Here is an 18,022-nt window from a genome sequence, read left to right as displayed (position 1 = left end):
TCACGACTGGATTGTCCGTCCGGTGGGCGACGTGCCGCGATTCGAGTTACGTGGCTGTCAGCACGCCGGCGGGCGCGAATCCGCAACAATATATATATATATATATATATATATATATATATATATATATATATATATATATATATATATATATATACATATATATATATATATATATATATATATATATATATATATATATATATATATATATATATACACACACACACACATACAGTATATAAATAATAATAATCATATAAAATAATAATCATATAAAATTATATATATAAAATAAAAAGAATATAAAATAATAATTGTATATATATTATATATATACATGTGTATATATATATATATATATATATATATATATATATATATATATAATTTTATATATAATTATATATATATATATATATATGTATATATATATATATATATATATATATATATATATATATATATATATACATATATATATATATATATATATATATATATATATATATATATATAATTTTATATATATATAAATAATTTTATATATAATTATATATATATATATATATATATATAATTTTATATATATATATATAATTTTATATATAATTATATATCTCATTATATATAATTATGTATATAAAATTATATATATAATTATATATATATAAAAATATATATAATTACATATAAAATTATATATAATTTTATATATAATTATATATATAATTTTATACATATAATTTTATTTATATATAATTATATATATAATTATATATATATATATATATATATATAATTTTATATATATATATAATTATATATACATATATAATTATATATAATTTTATATATATAATTATATATATAATTTTATATATATAATTATATATATAATTTTATATATATAATTATATGTATAATTTTATATGTAATTATATATATATATATATATATATATATATATATATATATATATATAAATATAATGAGATATATATAATTATATATATATATATAAATATAATGAGATATATATAATTATATATATATATATATATATATATATATATATATATATATATATATATATTGTTGTGGTTGACGAAATTCACAAACCACCATTCAGGTCCCTTAGGTGAGATATCTCTGTAAGTATATGTGTAGTTAGGCCCAAACCCGTTGTCTAGAGGGAATAAATGTCATTCATGCGGGCTGCGACTCTTCAGGATAGCCGTTTTTCTTTTACTATCTTTATTTTAGACCAGCCGCCATTATTACCACCACCAACCACGTCTCAACAGCCATCACAACAACAACCACCAACCACAACGCCGCTTCACACAACAACCACCAACCACAACGCCGCTTCACCACAACCGCCACGACCTTTACCGTCACAACTCGCCACCATCGCATCACCGTCATCTCGCGCCACTCGTGGGCACCGATGCTGGACTCGTGCGGGGCGCGCACCGAGCAGCGTGTTCAAAAACATCACGGACTTTCCGCAGAAAAACGGATCAAAAAGCATTCACGCCCACTTTTCCTCGGGCCAATGGGGAGCCAGCAAGAGAGGTGAAGGGTCGGAGGCAGAGGGTCAAGGGTAAAAGAGCGAAGCCACGGGGTTAATATAAACGGGAGTTCAGTTGGAAGTAGAGTGGAGTGTGCGGAATTCAAGAGAGTCGTCGGTGGAGCTGGAAAGAAGTGGTACTAGTCGGAGTGAAGAGGACGGAGCTGTGGAGAGGTGACGGCGGCGAAGGCGGACGAGGGGGTGCTCGCGTCGGTGCCGGGAGCGGCACAGAGAGAGGCCAGCAACGCGACCGAGGTGGAGGAGGAGACGCTCGCCGCGGGACCCGAGATTTTGTGAAATCCTCCTTTCCCCGAGCATCAGCAACCCCCTCCTGTTTCCCCCCCCCGCGCTGAGATAGTGCGACAAAGGGGGCCCCCTTCCCACCCCCTACCAGACACTGTCCGCGAGGCCCGCGGAGTTGAGGCACCACCGCCGCTCCGCGTCTCATCATCAGACGGGTAGGCCCGACACGGTCTCGGCCCCAGGCCTGCCTACCCCCTCATCTTGGAGGGTGGTTCTCTTTTCTTTTGCTTTGGGAATATGTGTTGTCGGCGCCGTCTGTGAAGTAAAATTGTATAAGTGTTGCCGTGTGCCCGGTAGTCGGATAGATCTGCATTGTTGCATTTGCTTTTTGTGTAATATTGCATTGTCTTCTTCTTTTACATGTGCTTTTGGTGGAATTGTATATGTGTGCTTTCCGTTCATCGCGAAATAAATGTGCTTATTGTTGAACTGTTTTCCCGCTTCGCTTCGTCATTTCTTTCATTGAATCCCCATCTTGCTTCACGTAAAGGGTTGGTCGTGGGCTAAGACGCCCGATAATTAATCGAACCGTCGAGGCCGACGAATAACACCGCTCGGTTATCCCGATAGTACGGAACGGGTCGCTTAAGTGGCCCGTGTCCGAAGTCGACCTGCGGCGAGGTGCGATCGCCCGGTCTACCCTCCGTGTGGGTACTTAGGTTGGTCGAATTTGGCGAGCAACCCTATCCCACGCGGGGGCCGATTGGCACGATCGCGGTGAGACCGAAAGGTCCACCCGTGACTGGTTCCCGGCGTTAGTCCGAGAGGGTCACGACTGGATTGTCCGTCCGGTGGGCGACGTGCCGCGATTCGAGTTACGTGGCCGTCAGCACGCCGGCGGACGCGAATCCGCAACACTGGTATCAGGAGTGGGATATAAACCCATCGCCCTCCTCGCGGCACTGGTATTGGAGAAAGGGAAAACGGGCTCTCCTGTCTCCAATTAAATTCACGGGAATCGGTCCAGGGGTTAGAGGAGCGACCCCCGATTCCCTCCAAATTACGAGCGAGCTAAATTAACCCTTTAAGAGAAGCAAGATGGCGTCTCGGCGAGCGGGAGCCGGGGGTATTAGAAATGGATGTAGAATGTGTAGAATCCATGGTCCAGGATGGAATCCCCGTGCAGGAAATGTTGGTTGTACAGGAAAACGAACTCGCCCAACTGAACCCAGAGCCCGAAATGGGTGCGGCAGCGGCCGCGGTGTATGACACCTCCCCTCCCCCTCTCCACCAAAACCCTTCCCCAACCCCTGCCGAAACGGCTCACCCAAGCGCACCCGACATGGCCCAGCTATTCACCATGCTGGCAAAAATGTATGCGGAAATGACAGCGAACATGATCAAGCAAATGAACGAAAAGATGGATACATACACAAATGAAATGAAAAACGAAATGAAAGGCATGAACGAAAAGATGGATACAAACACAAATGAATTTATAAACGAAATAAAAAGCATGAGCAAGCAAATGAAGGAAGAAACGGAAAAGCTGCGGGGTGAGACGCAGAACATGGGCCGATGCCTGCAGGCGGGCATGAAGGCCGTGACCAGGGAGATAAAAATGGCGACTCCACGTGTAGGAGCGAACGAGCTGGGTGGGGGTGCAACGGCTGACGGGCCCGCGGTGGAGGCGGGTGAAAAAATAATTCGGGGGGCGTGTTGGGCGAGGGTCGTGACGATGACCGAAAGGGAAAAATTAAATGGGGAGACCAAAACGTGTGAGACGAGACACGAGGTGACGACAACGGAAATAATAGTTGAGACAAAGGAGGTAAAGGGGGAAGAGGTGACTGAGTTGGCAGAGACACGGGAGATGGGAACGATAGAGGGAAGACTACACGATGAAGACGGGGTAAGTGACGCACACACACACACGGAGGTAGTGGAGGACAATGGGGGTGAGCTCGCGGACTGGGTGGAGACCCAGTGCGAGCAGCTGGATGGCCTCCTCCAGGAACGAGGGGAGGGAGTATGCCCCCTTGAGGCGAGTCACGACCAGGTGAGTTCGGTCGTGCTTTGCGAGGTTGAGGGGACGAGTGCTGTGGACAGGGGCTCGGAGAGCTTGGGGGGTTTAGAGGCCCCGGAGACTCTTGTGGGGACACGAATCCCCAGTGTGGTTGTCCCGGTGTGTGTGGTGCAAGGTGTGAGTGCGACCCCGTGTGTGAGTGGTGTGGTGGCGATGGTGCCGGAGTGCGTGCTTCCCAGCACGCCCAGTGTGGATGAGGCACCGTGCAAGGAAGAGGCCGTGTGTGTGGATAAAACGGCCAGTGTGGATGAGGCACCGCGGGTGAGTGCCCCCGCGCGAGTGAATGGAGCACCATGTGTGAGTGGTATGGTTTGTGCAAGGGAGACCGTGTGTGTGAGAGAGCGGTATGAGAGGGAGATGTCGGTTGGCATGCGGGAGCACGCAGCCGCGTCTCCCGGTGTGAATGTAATGATGTGGAGTGTGAGCGTCGTAACACGCGGGAGTGCGTGTGTCGAATGGCGACGACGGCGACATGAGAGGAAAGGAAGCCGAGTAGCGGCTGTAGTTGTTTCGGGGACCGTGCCGGGTTCACCCAGCAGTGAGCACGCGGTCCATGCTGTGCAACGCACGAGGCCGCCACGTGCTCGCTTGCGAGAGTGAAGTCCCGGTCCGGAAACGCACGCGGTGGATTTGCCGATCCCGCGGACGGACAAAGTTTTGGCAGGATTATGGATTTGGACCGGACGGGTTCTCCACGCGATCGTGTGTGTTAAGCTCCAACGGGCAAAGCACATGTGTTCGCGTGGGGAACCCCTCGAGACGTGGGGCTTGTGTTTTTTTTTATGCGCACGGTGACGCCATGGCTGCACGTGGGGTTGGAATCCGGCAGGAGGGGTATCCCTGCTGGATGGTACCGTCCAAGGAGGGACGAGGTACACGTGCAGCTGCATGACGTCACGGGCAGCTGCAAAGTGCGCGAGTTGCCGCGCTGGTGCTGCGCATGTAAAGAAAAAAGGGGAAAGGCAAGCCTCACTTTCGGATGCACAGGATTCCTGGGCAAGGGGTGGAAGACCCCTGACCTGGGCACAGGATGGAAACTAGTTAGGGGGAAGGGTGAGCTTAGTTAGACCGACTTCATGGGGCAGGGGTAAGTCCTCATGGAGTCCGTGGAATGGATTAGGTGGAGGGATTTAGTGAGCTTTAGGTTGGGAAATAAAATGATAGATTTGGAGACAGTGACAGACTTGTGAATGTGTAGAGGGGACGTAGTTTAGCTACGTAGTGTTAAAAGGAACGTGCTGTAGTTTAAGGGACGACGTGGGAGCACGAGTTAGTTAGGGGATGTAGTTAGAAGGATGGCAGAGTCCAGCGGTGAGTGTGTTGAAGAGTTGGTGAGTGAAGTGGAAGCATGTGCTTGATGAGTGAGTGAGGCCAGCGGGTCTGTGTGAGTGGAGCGAATGGGGAATGCATGGTGCGATGAGTGATTGGGAGGAGGAGTGACTCCCGCCCAAGGGACCCCGGGGTCAGTATAAAGTGAGTTCGGGGGTTAGTCAAATTTACAAAATGGAGGTCGTTTTGTTGTTGGTGTGAATGTAGGCTCGAAACCCGTTTGGAGGGGTGCAGGAGCCCTGTTGACGGGCTTGGGAGCGTGGCTGCGAAAGGTATCGCATCGCTGAGTGGGTACCCCGGGCACCAGGCTAGTCGGCCGTGGTAGGCCAAGGGCCCATGGGGGGCCGGGATAGCGTAGTGGGCACGGGTGCGCCTGCTTGGTGCGGGGGCCCGGGGCGCCATTAGCCGCGTGGGCAGTGTTGTGGGCACGGGTGACCCTCGGAAAGGGGCCTGGGAAGCCAGCCTGCCACGTGTGCGTTTCAGGGGAGGTGCCATGGGGGGCACTCCCCGGTGTTCGGGAGCTGGTAGGCTCGGAGGCAGTGTAGTGCCCGGGGGTGCCATAGCGGGAGAATCGGCAGAGGGTCTTGCCTGCCAAAGGGAGCCACGTGTCCCAGCCATGAGACCGTGTGAGGGCACGGAGAGAAAATTGGGGGGCGAGGCCCGAAATTGTGAGGACACCAACACAGGCGACGGGAATCTGGGTTGTTAGAACCAATAGTTTAAGCGAGAGGCGCTTGTTGAAAGCCCCGGGGTAGTTTAGCAGTTAAATGGTTAGGGTAGATTAGGAGATGTACCCCTCCGCACCATCCATCCCCTCGCTCTCGTTGTGGGCCGCTGGACCCACTTTGGGTTCGATCGCCGAACTCTGGGGAGGCCATTCTGAGGCTTCGTTGGGCCTCGACACAGGACGTTAGCTCTCCCTTATTCCCCTCCGGGAAGGGAACGTAGGGGTTGGGAGTAGGCTAGGTGACAGGATAGGTTAGCCGAACAAGGACGATAAAGGGGGTTTGGGGACGATTTATAGTGGGGAAATAAAAAATAAAAACAACAAAAAAATAAGTTGGGGCTAAATTGGGGTTTGACAAATTAAGGGAGTGGGTATAGACAGTGACAGGCAAAGGCGATAGGTTGGGAGGGAGACCGTAGGGTAGGTCCGAGCCCGCGTTCCAAGTGGCCAGCACCACCGCACTCCCTCCACCAACCTCCACTGAACGGCAAAGGCTGGCCAACTTCATCGGCAGCTGTTGTTTTGCTGCGAGGCCTGTGCCGGCTGGATCGTCTGCAGCTGCTGTGCTGCAAGGCCGGTGCCGGCCCACTTCATCTGCCGGCTGGCTGTTTTTCTTCAAGGCCTGTGCCGGCCAGTTCATCTGCGGGCTGTGTTTGCCTGCTGCCTTTGCCATGCCATGCCCACTGCCCCTGTTCACCAGCCCCGTTCAATTTTTGCTTTGCCCCCCCCCTGTTCATTGCCATGTGCGCCAGGATCAAGGCAACAGTTTGCAAGCTGCAAGAACTGCCCTGTTGGCAGCTACAACACGGGCCTGCAGTGGCGGCCCGTGCACCGTGTTTGTGTCCATCCATCCATCCGTTGTGTTCATTGCGTGTGCCACTTGAGCTGGCACGGAGACTACGGTTGTGCAGCCCATGCACCGTTGTGGTTCACTGCGTTCAGTTAAAAAGGGAAGGCCTTGGACTGCGAGTGAGCAGCCGGCCACGTTCCCTGTCACCTGCATCGTTTGAGTCAGAGACTGCATGCGAGCAGCCTGGCTCCCTGCTAACTGCTTTCTTTTTGCAGAGTTCAGTGATCCTGGGCCATGGTTTAGTGTAAAATTTGTAAGTTAAGGTTAAGATGTACTGTACATATGAGTGCGCCCCCGGCATGTCTGTCTTAGCGCCGGCAATTTTATTTAAGTCGTCCGTGTGAGTGAGTTTGTTTAGGTAGTTACTCAGCCCTTAGGTTATTTATTTTGGGGACACGAATACCATGAATGTCGGACTCAGGGATCCGTAGGTAAAATGTACTCGGGGAAAACTACACATGATGGCACACGAAAATTTGACGACTCGGGACGAGTCTGTAAAAAGGGGAGGGGGTCGTGTTGTGGTTGACGAAATTCACAAACCACCATTCAGGTCGCTTAGGTGAGATATCTCTGTAAGTATATGTGTACTTAGGCCCAAACCCGTTGTCTGGAGGGAATAAATGTCATTCATGCGGGCTGCGACTCTTCAGGATAGCCGTTTTTCTTTTACTATCTTTATTTTGGCCAGCCGCCATTATTACCACCACCAACCACGTCTCAACAGCCATCACAACAACAACCACCAACCACAACGCCGCTTCACACAACAACCACCAACCACAACGCCGCTTCACCACAACCGCCACGACCTTTACCGTCACAACTCGCCACCATCGCATCACCGTCATCTCGCGCCACTCGTGGGCACCGATGCTGGACTCGTGCGGGGCGCGCACCGAGCAGCGTGTTCAAAAACATCACGGACTTTCCGCAGAAAAACGGATCAAAAAGCATTCACGCCCACTTTTCCTCGGGCCAATGGGGAGCCAGGAAGAGAGGTGAAGGGTCGGAGGCAGAGGGTCAAGGGTAAAAGAGCGAAGCCACGGGGCTTATATAAACGGGAGTTCAGTTGGAAGTAGAGTGGAGTGTGCGGAATTCAAGAGAGTCGTCGGTGGAGCTGGAAAGAAGTGGTACTAGTCGGAGTGAAGAGGACGGAGCTGTGGAGAGGTGAAGGCGGACGAGGGGGTGCTCGCGTCGGTGCCGGGAGCGGCACAGAGAGAGGCCAGCAACGCGACCGAGGTGGAGGAGGAGATGCTCGCCGCGGGACCCGAGATTTTGTGAAATCCTCCTTTCCCCGAGCATCAGCAACCCCCTCCTGTTTCCCCCCCGCGCTGAGATAGTGCGACAAAGGGGGCCCCCTTCCCACCCCCTACCAGACACTGTCCGCGAGGCCCGCGGAGTTGAGGCACCACCGCCGCTCCGCGTCTCATCATCAGACGGGTAGGCCCGACACGGTCTCGGCCCCAGGCCCGCCTACCCCCTCATCCTGGAGGGTGGTTCTCTTTTCTTTTGCTTTAGGAATATGTGTTGTCGGCGCCGTCTGTGAAGTAAAATTGTATAAGTGTTGCCGTGTGCCCGGTAGTCGGATAGATCTGCATTGTTGCATTTGCTTTTTGTGTAATATTGCATTGTCTTCTTCTTTTACATGTGCTTTTGGTGGAATTGTATATTTTTGCTTTCCGTTCATCGCGAAATAAATGTGCTTATTGTTGAACTGTTTTCCCGCTTCGCTTCGTCATTTCTTTCATTGAATCCCCATCTTGCTTCACGTAAAGGGTTGGTCGTGGGCTAAGACGCCCGATAATTAATCGAACCGTCGAGGCCGACGAATAACACCGCTCGGTTATCCCGATAGTACGGAACAGGTCGCTTAAGTGGCCCGTGTCCGAAGTCGACCTGCGGCGAGGTGCGATCGCCCGGTCTACCCTCCGTGTGGGTACTTAGGTTGGTCGAATTTGGCGAGCAACCCTATCCCACGCGGGGGCCGATTGGCACGATCGCGGTGAGACCGAAAGGTCCACCCGTGACTGGTTCCCGGCGTTAGTCCGAGAGGGTCACGACTGGATTGTCCGTCCGGTGGGCGACGTGCCGCAATTCGAGTTACGTGGCCGTCAGCACGCCGGCGGGCGCGAATCCGCAACAATATATATTATGAGATATATATATATATATATAATGAGATATATAATTATATATATATAATTTTTTATATATATATATATATATAATTTTATATATAATTATATATATATATATATATATAATTTTATATATAATTATATATATATAATTTTATATATAATTTTATATATAATTATATATATATATATATATATATATATATATATATATATATATATATATATATATATATATATATATATATATATATATATATATATATATATATATATATATATATATATATATAATTTTATATATATATAATTTTATATATATATAATTATATATATATATAATTATATATATATATATAATTATATATATATATATATATATATAATTATATATATATATATATATAATTATATATATATATATATAATTATATATATATATATATATATAAATAATTATATGTATAATTTTGTATATATATATATATATAATTATATGTGTAATTTTTTATATATATATATATATATATATATATATATATATATATAATTATATGTGTAATTTTTTATATATATATATATATATATATATATATATATAATTATATGTGTAATTTTTTTTATATATATATATATATATATATATATATCAATAATAAATAAAAAGAGGTGGTGTTTTCATTGTACAGGAATTTAGTGAGGGCCACATCTGGAATATTGTGTGCAGTTTTGGTCACCACAACTCAAGAAGGACATTGCTACCATAGAGGGTTCAGCGCAGGGCTACTCGATTGATTCCGGGCCTAGCTCGACTCAGCTATGAGGAGCGGCTGAAGGAGACAGGGCTTTATTCACTAGAAAGGAGGCGGTTATGAGGAGATATGATAGAGATGTATCAGATAATGAAAGGTATTGAAAAAATAAGTGCAGATGAATTATTTAACACAGTAGACAGTGATTGGATTTGGGGCCATAGCCTAAGAGTAAAGAAGAGGATAGTTAAGACGGCAGCAAGGCAGGGAACTTTTACTCAGAGTAGTTAATCCATGGAATGGCCTCTCTGGAAATGGAGTGGCAGCAGAAAAAGTAGATAAGTTTAAATTAGAATTAGATCGGTACCTGGAAGTTATGGAGCACGAGGGGTATCGGGATGTTGATAGGACTTTTAGGTAGTTTGAGCATTGATGGGTGATTGTGTGCATGTGTACGGAGTGCTGTTGGTGGGGGTCCTGCCAAGGGGGGTTGTGTGGTTGATGTGCGTTTTTAACCAAGCCCATTCCCCCTCCTCTGAGAGGAAAAAAAAATACAAAAACAACCCCCAAAACAAACAATTTTATTTAATTAAACAATTAAAAACATCGTTTTTGTGTTTTCATCCTTGGATCTTGTGTCGTCGATAAAATAGTATGGTGTTCGACCAGGCATAATGGGCTGAATGGCCTCCACCTGTTCGATTTCCTTGTTCCCAAAACCTTGATCTTTTCTACCCCCGTTAATCCACTCTAAATCTACCTCCTTCAAATTCCCTGCTTTCCTTCCTGATGGTGCCAGTGGTGTCCATCTTGTATACTCCGTGTTCCCGCCCCATACCTCTCCCTTCCACAGATCTAATGTCTCTGTTCCCCCCTGTTTTGTCCTTCCCTCTCCCGCCCCTCTTGACTCATGCCCCCCCCCCACCTTGCTGTGCGTTGTGTGTTGGCTCTCATTCGAGCCTCGACAATGTATACAAATAAAAAAATACACATGGAATTATGTCGTCACCAAAAAGTGTTAAATAAATCAAAATATATTTTGTATTTCAGATTCTTCAAAGTAGCCACCCTTTGCCTTGATGACAGCTTTGCACACTCTTGGCATTCTCTCAACCAGCTTCATGAAGTAGCCGTTCTAAGTTGTGACGGACGGACAGCCGGACGGACAACCCAAAAACATAATATCTCCGGTGACTTCATCAGCGGAGGCATAAAAAGCCTTGCTGCCCCACCAACTATGTTGGAGGTGGGGTTGTGGTCGGGCATAACAATAATCCAAATACGTCCCTTCCGACTTGTTTAATGCCATGATGCATTTATTGGGTCGTAAGGGCCTTATTTGCATGATTTTTACTCTCGCCGGCACCCTGAAAATGCCTGCCCCAACCTCCTGTATTCGAGTGTTGACCTGTCCAATATTGTAACCAGAGCCCCAAAACTGCTTTGGCAGAAACGGAAGAAGGCACTTTTTTGAAATGGGAAATCACTGGCTCCACAAATGCCCATTTCGACAGAAAAACAGATTGCTTTTTCTTAGGGGGTGGGGGGGGGTTGTAATTTTGCTGCTTTCAAAAATGCTAAATTTGAAGGCATCTCATTTTTTCTTAAACTGTGTTTCTGCTTGGAAATATTGATGGTTGCTCACAGTTCTTGTATGAATTAGACTTGAAGTGCATATGTCTGAACCTTCATTAATATTAATTGTGTGCCTATTTACAAGTAATAGCAGCTATATGTAAGCCCATCCTCAACACTCTTGTGTTTTTTGCAGTTGCAGTGATGACGATGACCCCATTGATGATAGAGAGGTATGAATTGACACAATTGTGTGTGATCACTATTGTGTGCATGCGTGTGTGTTTATATGCAGTTATGCGCACACAGTGTGCCTATGGATTCAGAATCAATGTGTGTAAATGCATGTTGTTCAATAATAACCAAAGCCTTGTGAGTATGTTTAATCCACATGTGGTGCTGTACATGTAATCATCGCATGCTGTCCTACCAATGATTATTTTACTATTTTAATTACATTTTCTTTACTACAATGATGAAAGTTGTGTGTGTAGCTGCTCTTCTGTGATATTCAATGGAATACAAGGTCTCAACAAACTGTCTTCATGTTTACTTGATATCCCAGTCTCCAAACTTGTTCACTACATGAAGGAGGTTTGAAGAGACAAGGTCATCTGGTCTGTCAAACAATCTGTTGCAATGTTTTCTTCCTTCTTGACTGATCTGTAAGACCGATTTGTATTTTTCGGTTATATCTCCGAAATAAGTTCAAAGAGTGGGTCCCGGTGCCTCGCCATCTGTCCGTACGTCCGTTGACATTTGATTAAAACGTCTCAAAAGCTGCCCTAACGAAGTGGACCTAATTTAGTACAATGCATCAGGACAGCAATCTTTCATGGGGTCGTGCTTTCCATCCAGATGAGCCCCCTATAAAGGGGGTGAAAGGGTGAGTTTTACCCTAAATATTGGTATTTTATTCAAAAATCCTCTTCTCTGAGACCGCCAGAAAGATCCAGACCTAACTCGTCACGAGGCATCAGGACCATGCCCTAACCTTAAGCCTTAAGGTGTTCTCCTTATGGCCGTATCTCCCCCGGAAAGGGGGTCACAAGTCCCTCCCCAAATCCCTCATTTTCACGAAAACATCTTCTCCACAACCAACTGAGCGATACGGATCAAGTTTGGTACAATGCATGAGGACAGTAAGGTTTCATGAGTTGTGCTCCCAATCCAAATCCACCCATTTAAAGGGAGTGAAAGGGAGGTTTTGCCCCAAATATTGGTATTTCATTCAAAAATGTTGTTCTCAGAAACCGACAACCAGATCCAGACTAAACTGGCCATGCGGCATCGTGACCATGCCCCAACCCTAAGTTGTGCTCCCTATTACCGTATCTCCCCTGGAAAGTGGGCCACGGTCTCCTTCCCCTTATCCCTCGGATTTTGGTATTCAAAATAACCATCAATCCCCCACGGGGCCATTTTTTAATGGTTGGTGTTGCTGATTGTCTTCCACTTCACAATAACATTCCACTAGTTTGGTTAGACATTAGAGTATGGCTAGGGCAGTGAAATTATCCTGATGGAGGTGCCAACTTGTGTACAGCCGATTATCATTCTTCATGAAACTCTCTCAACTCGTACCACCTGACCACCGTGCTGAAATGTCTTTTCTGCCTACTAGTATTCTCTGACATACTTATGATCTTTCACGATAGACGTAAATAGTGATAAACATCGGCATGTGACATTCCACTCCCCTTTGGTTTAATAAAAAATACTTTTCCTTTTCTCTTTACTTAAAATATTGTTATGGATTTCAGAATCTGTCTGATGAATGCATCCACACATCCAGGTCCTCAGACAGTTATTTCCTTAAATGCATGTTCAGATTAGCCCCATCCCCATCTCTAATGGGATTTTAAATGTGATGCGTTGAGAAGGGTAAAGAATAGATCGCCTCTTATGGGAAGTTTTTTTTTTCTTTACGACAGACACGTTTACACACATTTCTTTCACGAGCTCTGGCGCACGCCCTTATTTTTCCTCAGCAACGTTAATGTTACGTCACTTCTTTCGCAAGGTCTGACGCGCGCCCTTATTTTTCCTCAGCAACGTTTATGCACGTTTTTCGCGAGCGCCTACGCCCGCCTTTTTTGGAGCGCACGGGTCGTCATGGTAACCGTGTGCAAGTGGGGCGGGGTGCGCTTTGGGGGGACTCTGCGCTCACCAAGACAGCCAGAGATATAAAACGAATTGGAGGTCCGTTCTGAGGAGAGAGAAGTAAGAGAAGGAAGACAGAGAGGAAAAGGAGGAGAGGGGCAAGCGAGCCAAGAAAGAAGCGAGAGTTGAAGCACGCGAGGGAAGAAGCGATCCAGAGAGGAAGCGTGCAAGTGAGCAAGCGAGCGTGTGGTGCACGTGTGGGTGTCTGACCAGCGCTAACAACGAGACAATTCGTCCTTCCCAGTGCTTGAGCAAGTGAGCGTGTGGTGCGCGTGTGGGTGTGAGCAGCGCCGACGAGTGAGGCATGGGTTGGTCACTAACGTGTGAGGCACGGGGTCAGTCACCGACAGACCGTGTGGGTCACTGGACGTCACCAGTTTCGTGAAGTGTGAGGAGTTGCCCGTGTCGCAGCACCAGGGTCTAAACCCGCGACAAACGATGTCTGTGCCCCCAGATGTCGACTGGCATTCAAGGCTGCCCCGCGAGAGGGTGCACGGCAAGGCTGGGTGCTGGCGACGCATGTGACACGCACGCACACATTTCAGGACGTTTTCACTTCACGGACAACTACTCTCTGGTGAGCGAGACGACTATTCTGCCCCCCCCCTTCCGCCCCCCTGAATGATCTGCTGGGTACCCTTGTTTGTGTTTTGCTGTAAGTCAACCCTCGATAAGCATCTGCTCTCTGTCTCTTTCCTGGCATTTTGATTGATTTTGCTTTGAAACATTCATTTATTTACCTCAAAAAAGTTATTTTTATTTATTTATTTTATTATTAATAAATCATTTGTCGACTTCCAACCTGTCCGTGTTTGTCCTTTCCTTCCATTGGTCTGGCATTGTCCAAACCTAGATAGACTGGGAGGTAATTACCACAGATTTGACCAAAAATAGTCGGCACGCACCAGCGGTTAAAACGCTCGTCGCCCTAATTAAGATCTAATTGAGATAACATCAGTGCTTTGCCGAGGGTGTGCTCCCCTCTCAGGTAACCACGTGACTTCCCCTAAATGGAATAATTAGACGGTGGACACTGGAACTCGTGGTTAACTGGGTGGCGTTCGTGATTTTAAAACAACCCACCGTACCACAACGTTAATTGTGAGTGGTGGCCCCACGTCCGGCTCTACCTCGGACAACTGGGGATTAATCCCACTGAGTGACAAGCTGGTGACTCGGTACTCGTGGCCGCAACAACATTATTGCTGGCATTTGATTTGGATGTACCATCGTCCTGTTGCCTCACTGTCATTTCATACATCTATGCGGAGTGTTGTCTGTCAGTGTCTCATAAAGGGGTGGTGCGTGCTTTATGTTGTGTGTTTCTTACCCAAGAACCACCTTCGCCCATACAACCCCCCCCCCCTCCAAAAAAACAAAAACAACACCAAACAAACAAACAAAACAAAAATCATTTTGCTTTTTGAAACAGGTTGGTGTGGTTTTGATGTTGCGCAGGCATGATGGGCTGAATGGCCTTCTGCGTCTAATTTCCTTGTGTACCCTTGTGTGTCACCACAATTTATTATATATATGCACAAAAGCCATACGCATGTTTTTGCTTCATGTATATACATCGGGTTATTGCTCTCGCCAGAGGAGAGGGGTTTGTCTGTCTGTTGGATCCGTTTGTCTGTCTGTCTTTGTTTGTTTGTCTGCATAGAACATTTGTGTTTTTCTCTGCAACCCTTGTCGGATCGACACAAAATTTTCACAATGGGACTGACTACTCATGTAGAAATGTTTTCATGATAATTATGATGTCGTAGATCATGTGGTGTAGTAGCCATGTTGAAAACAAGGACAAATGTACCCAAGAGCCACGTCAGAAAGGTTTTGTCTTCACAAGAAGAAGAAGAAGAAGAAGAACGCGGAGCTCTCTTAGAGCCAGCGTTCGCTACGTGAGACACGGCTAAAAAGGAAAAACTTTGGACCTCTGTCTCTGAAACTGCATCAAGGAAAAAATTGAAACTTGTCAGGCGGCAAGTACTCCTCAAGGGGAATGTGATTTATTATTATATTTTAAATGTCAAAGGTGCCTTCCTTATGCCATCATATTTGCATACATGGTCATCTACATCCGATCAGTATGAAAATTTTTGTTGGTCATCTTGGGATAAATTGGTCCGCAGAGAAAAAAAGAGATTTGAATTGAAAATAGATGATGTCACCAGTCACATGGTTTGGCAGCCATATTGGATTTACCTGAAAACATTAAAAAAAATATTCTCCAGAATGGCTGGACAAATTAAGGGGAATCTTCACACAAATGTTCCCCAAGCCTTGGGGATATCAGGGTATTCACAAATAATTGGTGTCACATGGCCTGGCAGCCATATTGGATTGAGTAAAATTTTTTTTTTTTTTTTTAAGTTTTCTCATAAACCGCTTCATCGATTGACGTGACACTCGACAATTATGATATAGTGGTCATGGGGAATATGGGTTTTAAATTTCAACGTGATTGGACACATGGTCTGGCAGCCAGAATTATTTAAATATTTTCACCTGGATTGTTTTTTGTTTTTGTTTTTTTATTTACTTATTTATTTTGACTAAGGCTCACTTGGCTGTGCCTGGATGGGTTGCAGGGTAGAGGAGTAGCAGCTGAAACCCAAATCCTATCCAGGTTTCCCCTCATGACTTCATCTTTGCTTTTTGCTTGTTCGGATTCCTTCTGATGACTCCAATGCAGAACTGTACCTATTTGCTCTTCCATTTGATTTGAATTGAATTTGTTTTCATACTATTCTAAATTCAGTTGAATAATAAACGTCATGGGTCACGATCAGGTGTCCAATCAAAGCGGGACTTCTTGGTACGTGGTCATCACTGCCAGCAGTTATATAGTGGTAGTTCTACTTATATCTCTCATTAATTGCATAACACACCAGTACACAAACAACACAAAATATACACCACACAAAACAAGTCCTGGTGAGGGTCTGCAATCTCTGATTGCTCTTTTACTTGTTTACACATTGCAACCCACAACTTCCAAGTGAAAAATAAATTCTACAAATTTCAGAAAATTAATTAAAAACACTAAACTAAAATATTGTTGCGAATTCGCGCCCGCCAGCGTGCGAGCGGCCACGTAACTCGAATCGCGGCACGTCGCCCACCGGACGGACAATTCCGTCGTGACCCTCTCGGACTAACGCCGGGAACTAGTCACGGGTGGGCCTTTCGGCCTCACCACGATCGTGCCAATCGGCCCCGCGCGTGGGATAGGGTTGTTCGCCAAATTCGACCTACCTAAGTACCCACACGGAGGGTAGACCAGACGATCACACCTCGCCGCAGGTCGACTCCGGACACGGGCCACTTTAAGCGACCCGTTCTGTACTATCGGGATAACCGAGCGGTGTTAACGTCGGCCTCGACGGTTCCGATTAATTATCGGGCGTATTAAGCCCACTACCAACCCTTTACGTGAAGCAAGATGGGGATTCAATTAAAGAAAAGACGAAGCGAAACGGGAAAAACAGTTCAACATGAGGCACATTTATTCCGCGGCACACGGAAAGCACACATATACAATAACAACAATTATGCACCAAAAGCAATTGCAACAAAAGAAACACAACAATGCAGATCTACTACCGACTACGCGAGCACACGGCAACACTTACACAGTTTTACTTTACAGACGGCGCCGACAACACATATACTCAAAAGCAAAAGAAAAGGGCCACCCTCAAAGACAAGGGGGCAGACGGGCCTGTGGGCCGCGAGACCGGGTGGAGCCTACCCGTCTTGTGATGAGCCGCAAATGTGGCAGCGGTGCCCCGACTCCGCGCTCCTCCGCGGGTTTCGTTGCCACTGCTTGGAATGGGGTGGGAACGGGGCCCCCTTTCCGCACTATCTCAGCGCGGGGGGGGGGGGGAGAAGGGGGGAATTGTTGATGCTCTGGGGAAAGAGGATAGCTGGCTTGCTTGGGTCCCGCGACGAGCGACTCCACTGCGACCTCGACCGCGCTCCCGGCTTCCCCTCTCTGCAGCTCCCCAACAGACTCCGAACCCCGACAGACCGACTCTCCTGCAGACCTATCTTGACTGCTGCTGCCACACTCTGCCGCTGACACACTTCACCGCCGCCACACCTCTCCAACTCGCCCGAGTCCAAAACAAAAACTCTCTGCCGCTGCCACACTTCGCCGCCGCCACACCTCTCCAACTCGCCCGAGCCCAAAACAAAAACTCTCTGCCGCTGCCACACTTCGCCGCCGCCACACCTCTCCAACTCGCCCGAGCCCGAAACAGAAACTGACTGAATTTTCCCCACGCTCGGCGCTTTATAGTACGGCTGGAGAAGCCATATGCAAATTTCCGGATCAGGATGAGCTCGGGGGCCGAGCCACGCTCGCCCATTGGACGGAGGAAAAGTGGGTGTGAACCTCCCCTGATCCTCGAATTTGCATATATCGATTCTACTCCGACGCGCCTGGAAGCGGGGCCAAATCGCCCCGCGCTTAATGATTGGAGGGATCGGAAGTGGGTGTGTATCATTCCTGATCTGACTTTTCCTCAGAAAGGCCGCTATTTGCACCCGCTGCTCGGCGCGCGCCCCACACGAGG

At 46.5% G+C, this 18,022-nt stretch overlaps 1 protein-coding gene across 9 annotated transcripts in view; it reads left to right on the top strand.

Annotated features, from left to right (window-relative positions):
• The window catches only part of LOC147013969 (uncharacterized), a 116,259-nt gene that overhangs the window by 45,708 nt on the left and 52,529 nt on the right, over positions 1-18,022 (top strand). For 7 of the 9 annotated variants that reach the window (XM_085851429.1, XM_085851425.1, XM_085851424.1 and 4 more), the window contains exons 3-4: positions 11,476-11,512; positions 13,897-14,019. The exons of 1 other annotated variant lie outside the window; for it this stretch is intronic. In XM_085851429.1, the coding sequence (XP_085707555.1) occupies positions 11,476-11,512; positions 13,897-14,019 (160 nt within the window). The remainder of the gene's footprint in view (positions 1-11,475; positions 11,513-13,896; positions 14,020-18,022) is intronic. One more of the 9 variants, XM_085851427.1, reaches the window with a different exon arrangement.

Source organism: Eptatretus burgeri, chromosome 13 (assembly GCF_056783735.1).
Source record: "Eptatretus burgeri isolate ZD-2024b chromosome 13, Ebu_testis_v1, whole genome shotgun sequence".
NCBI classification, from domain to species: Eukaryota; Metazoa; Chordata; class Myxini; order Myxiniformes; family Myxinidae; genus Eptatretus; species Eptatretus burgeri.
Note: the sequence above shows the minus strand (reverse complement) of the source record. Positions and strands in the feature narration are given on the sequence as shown.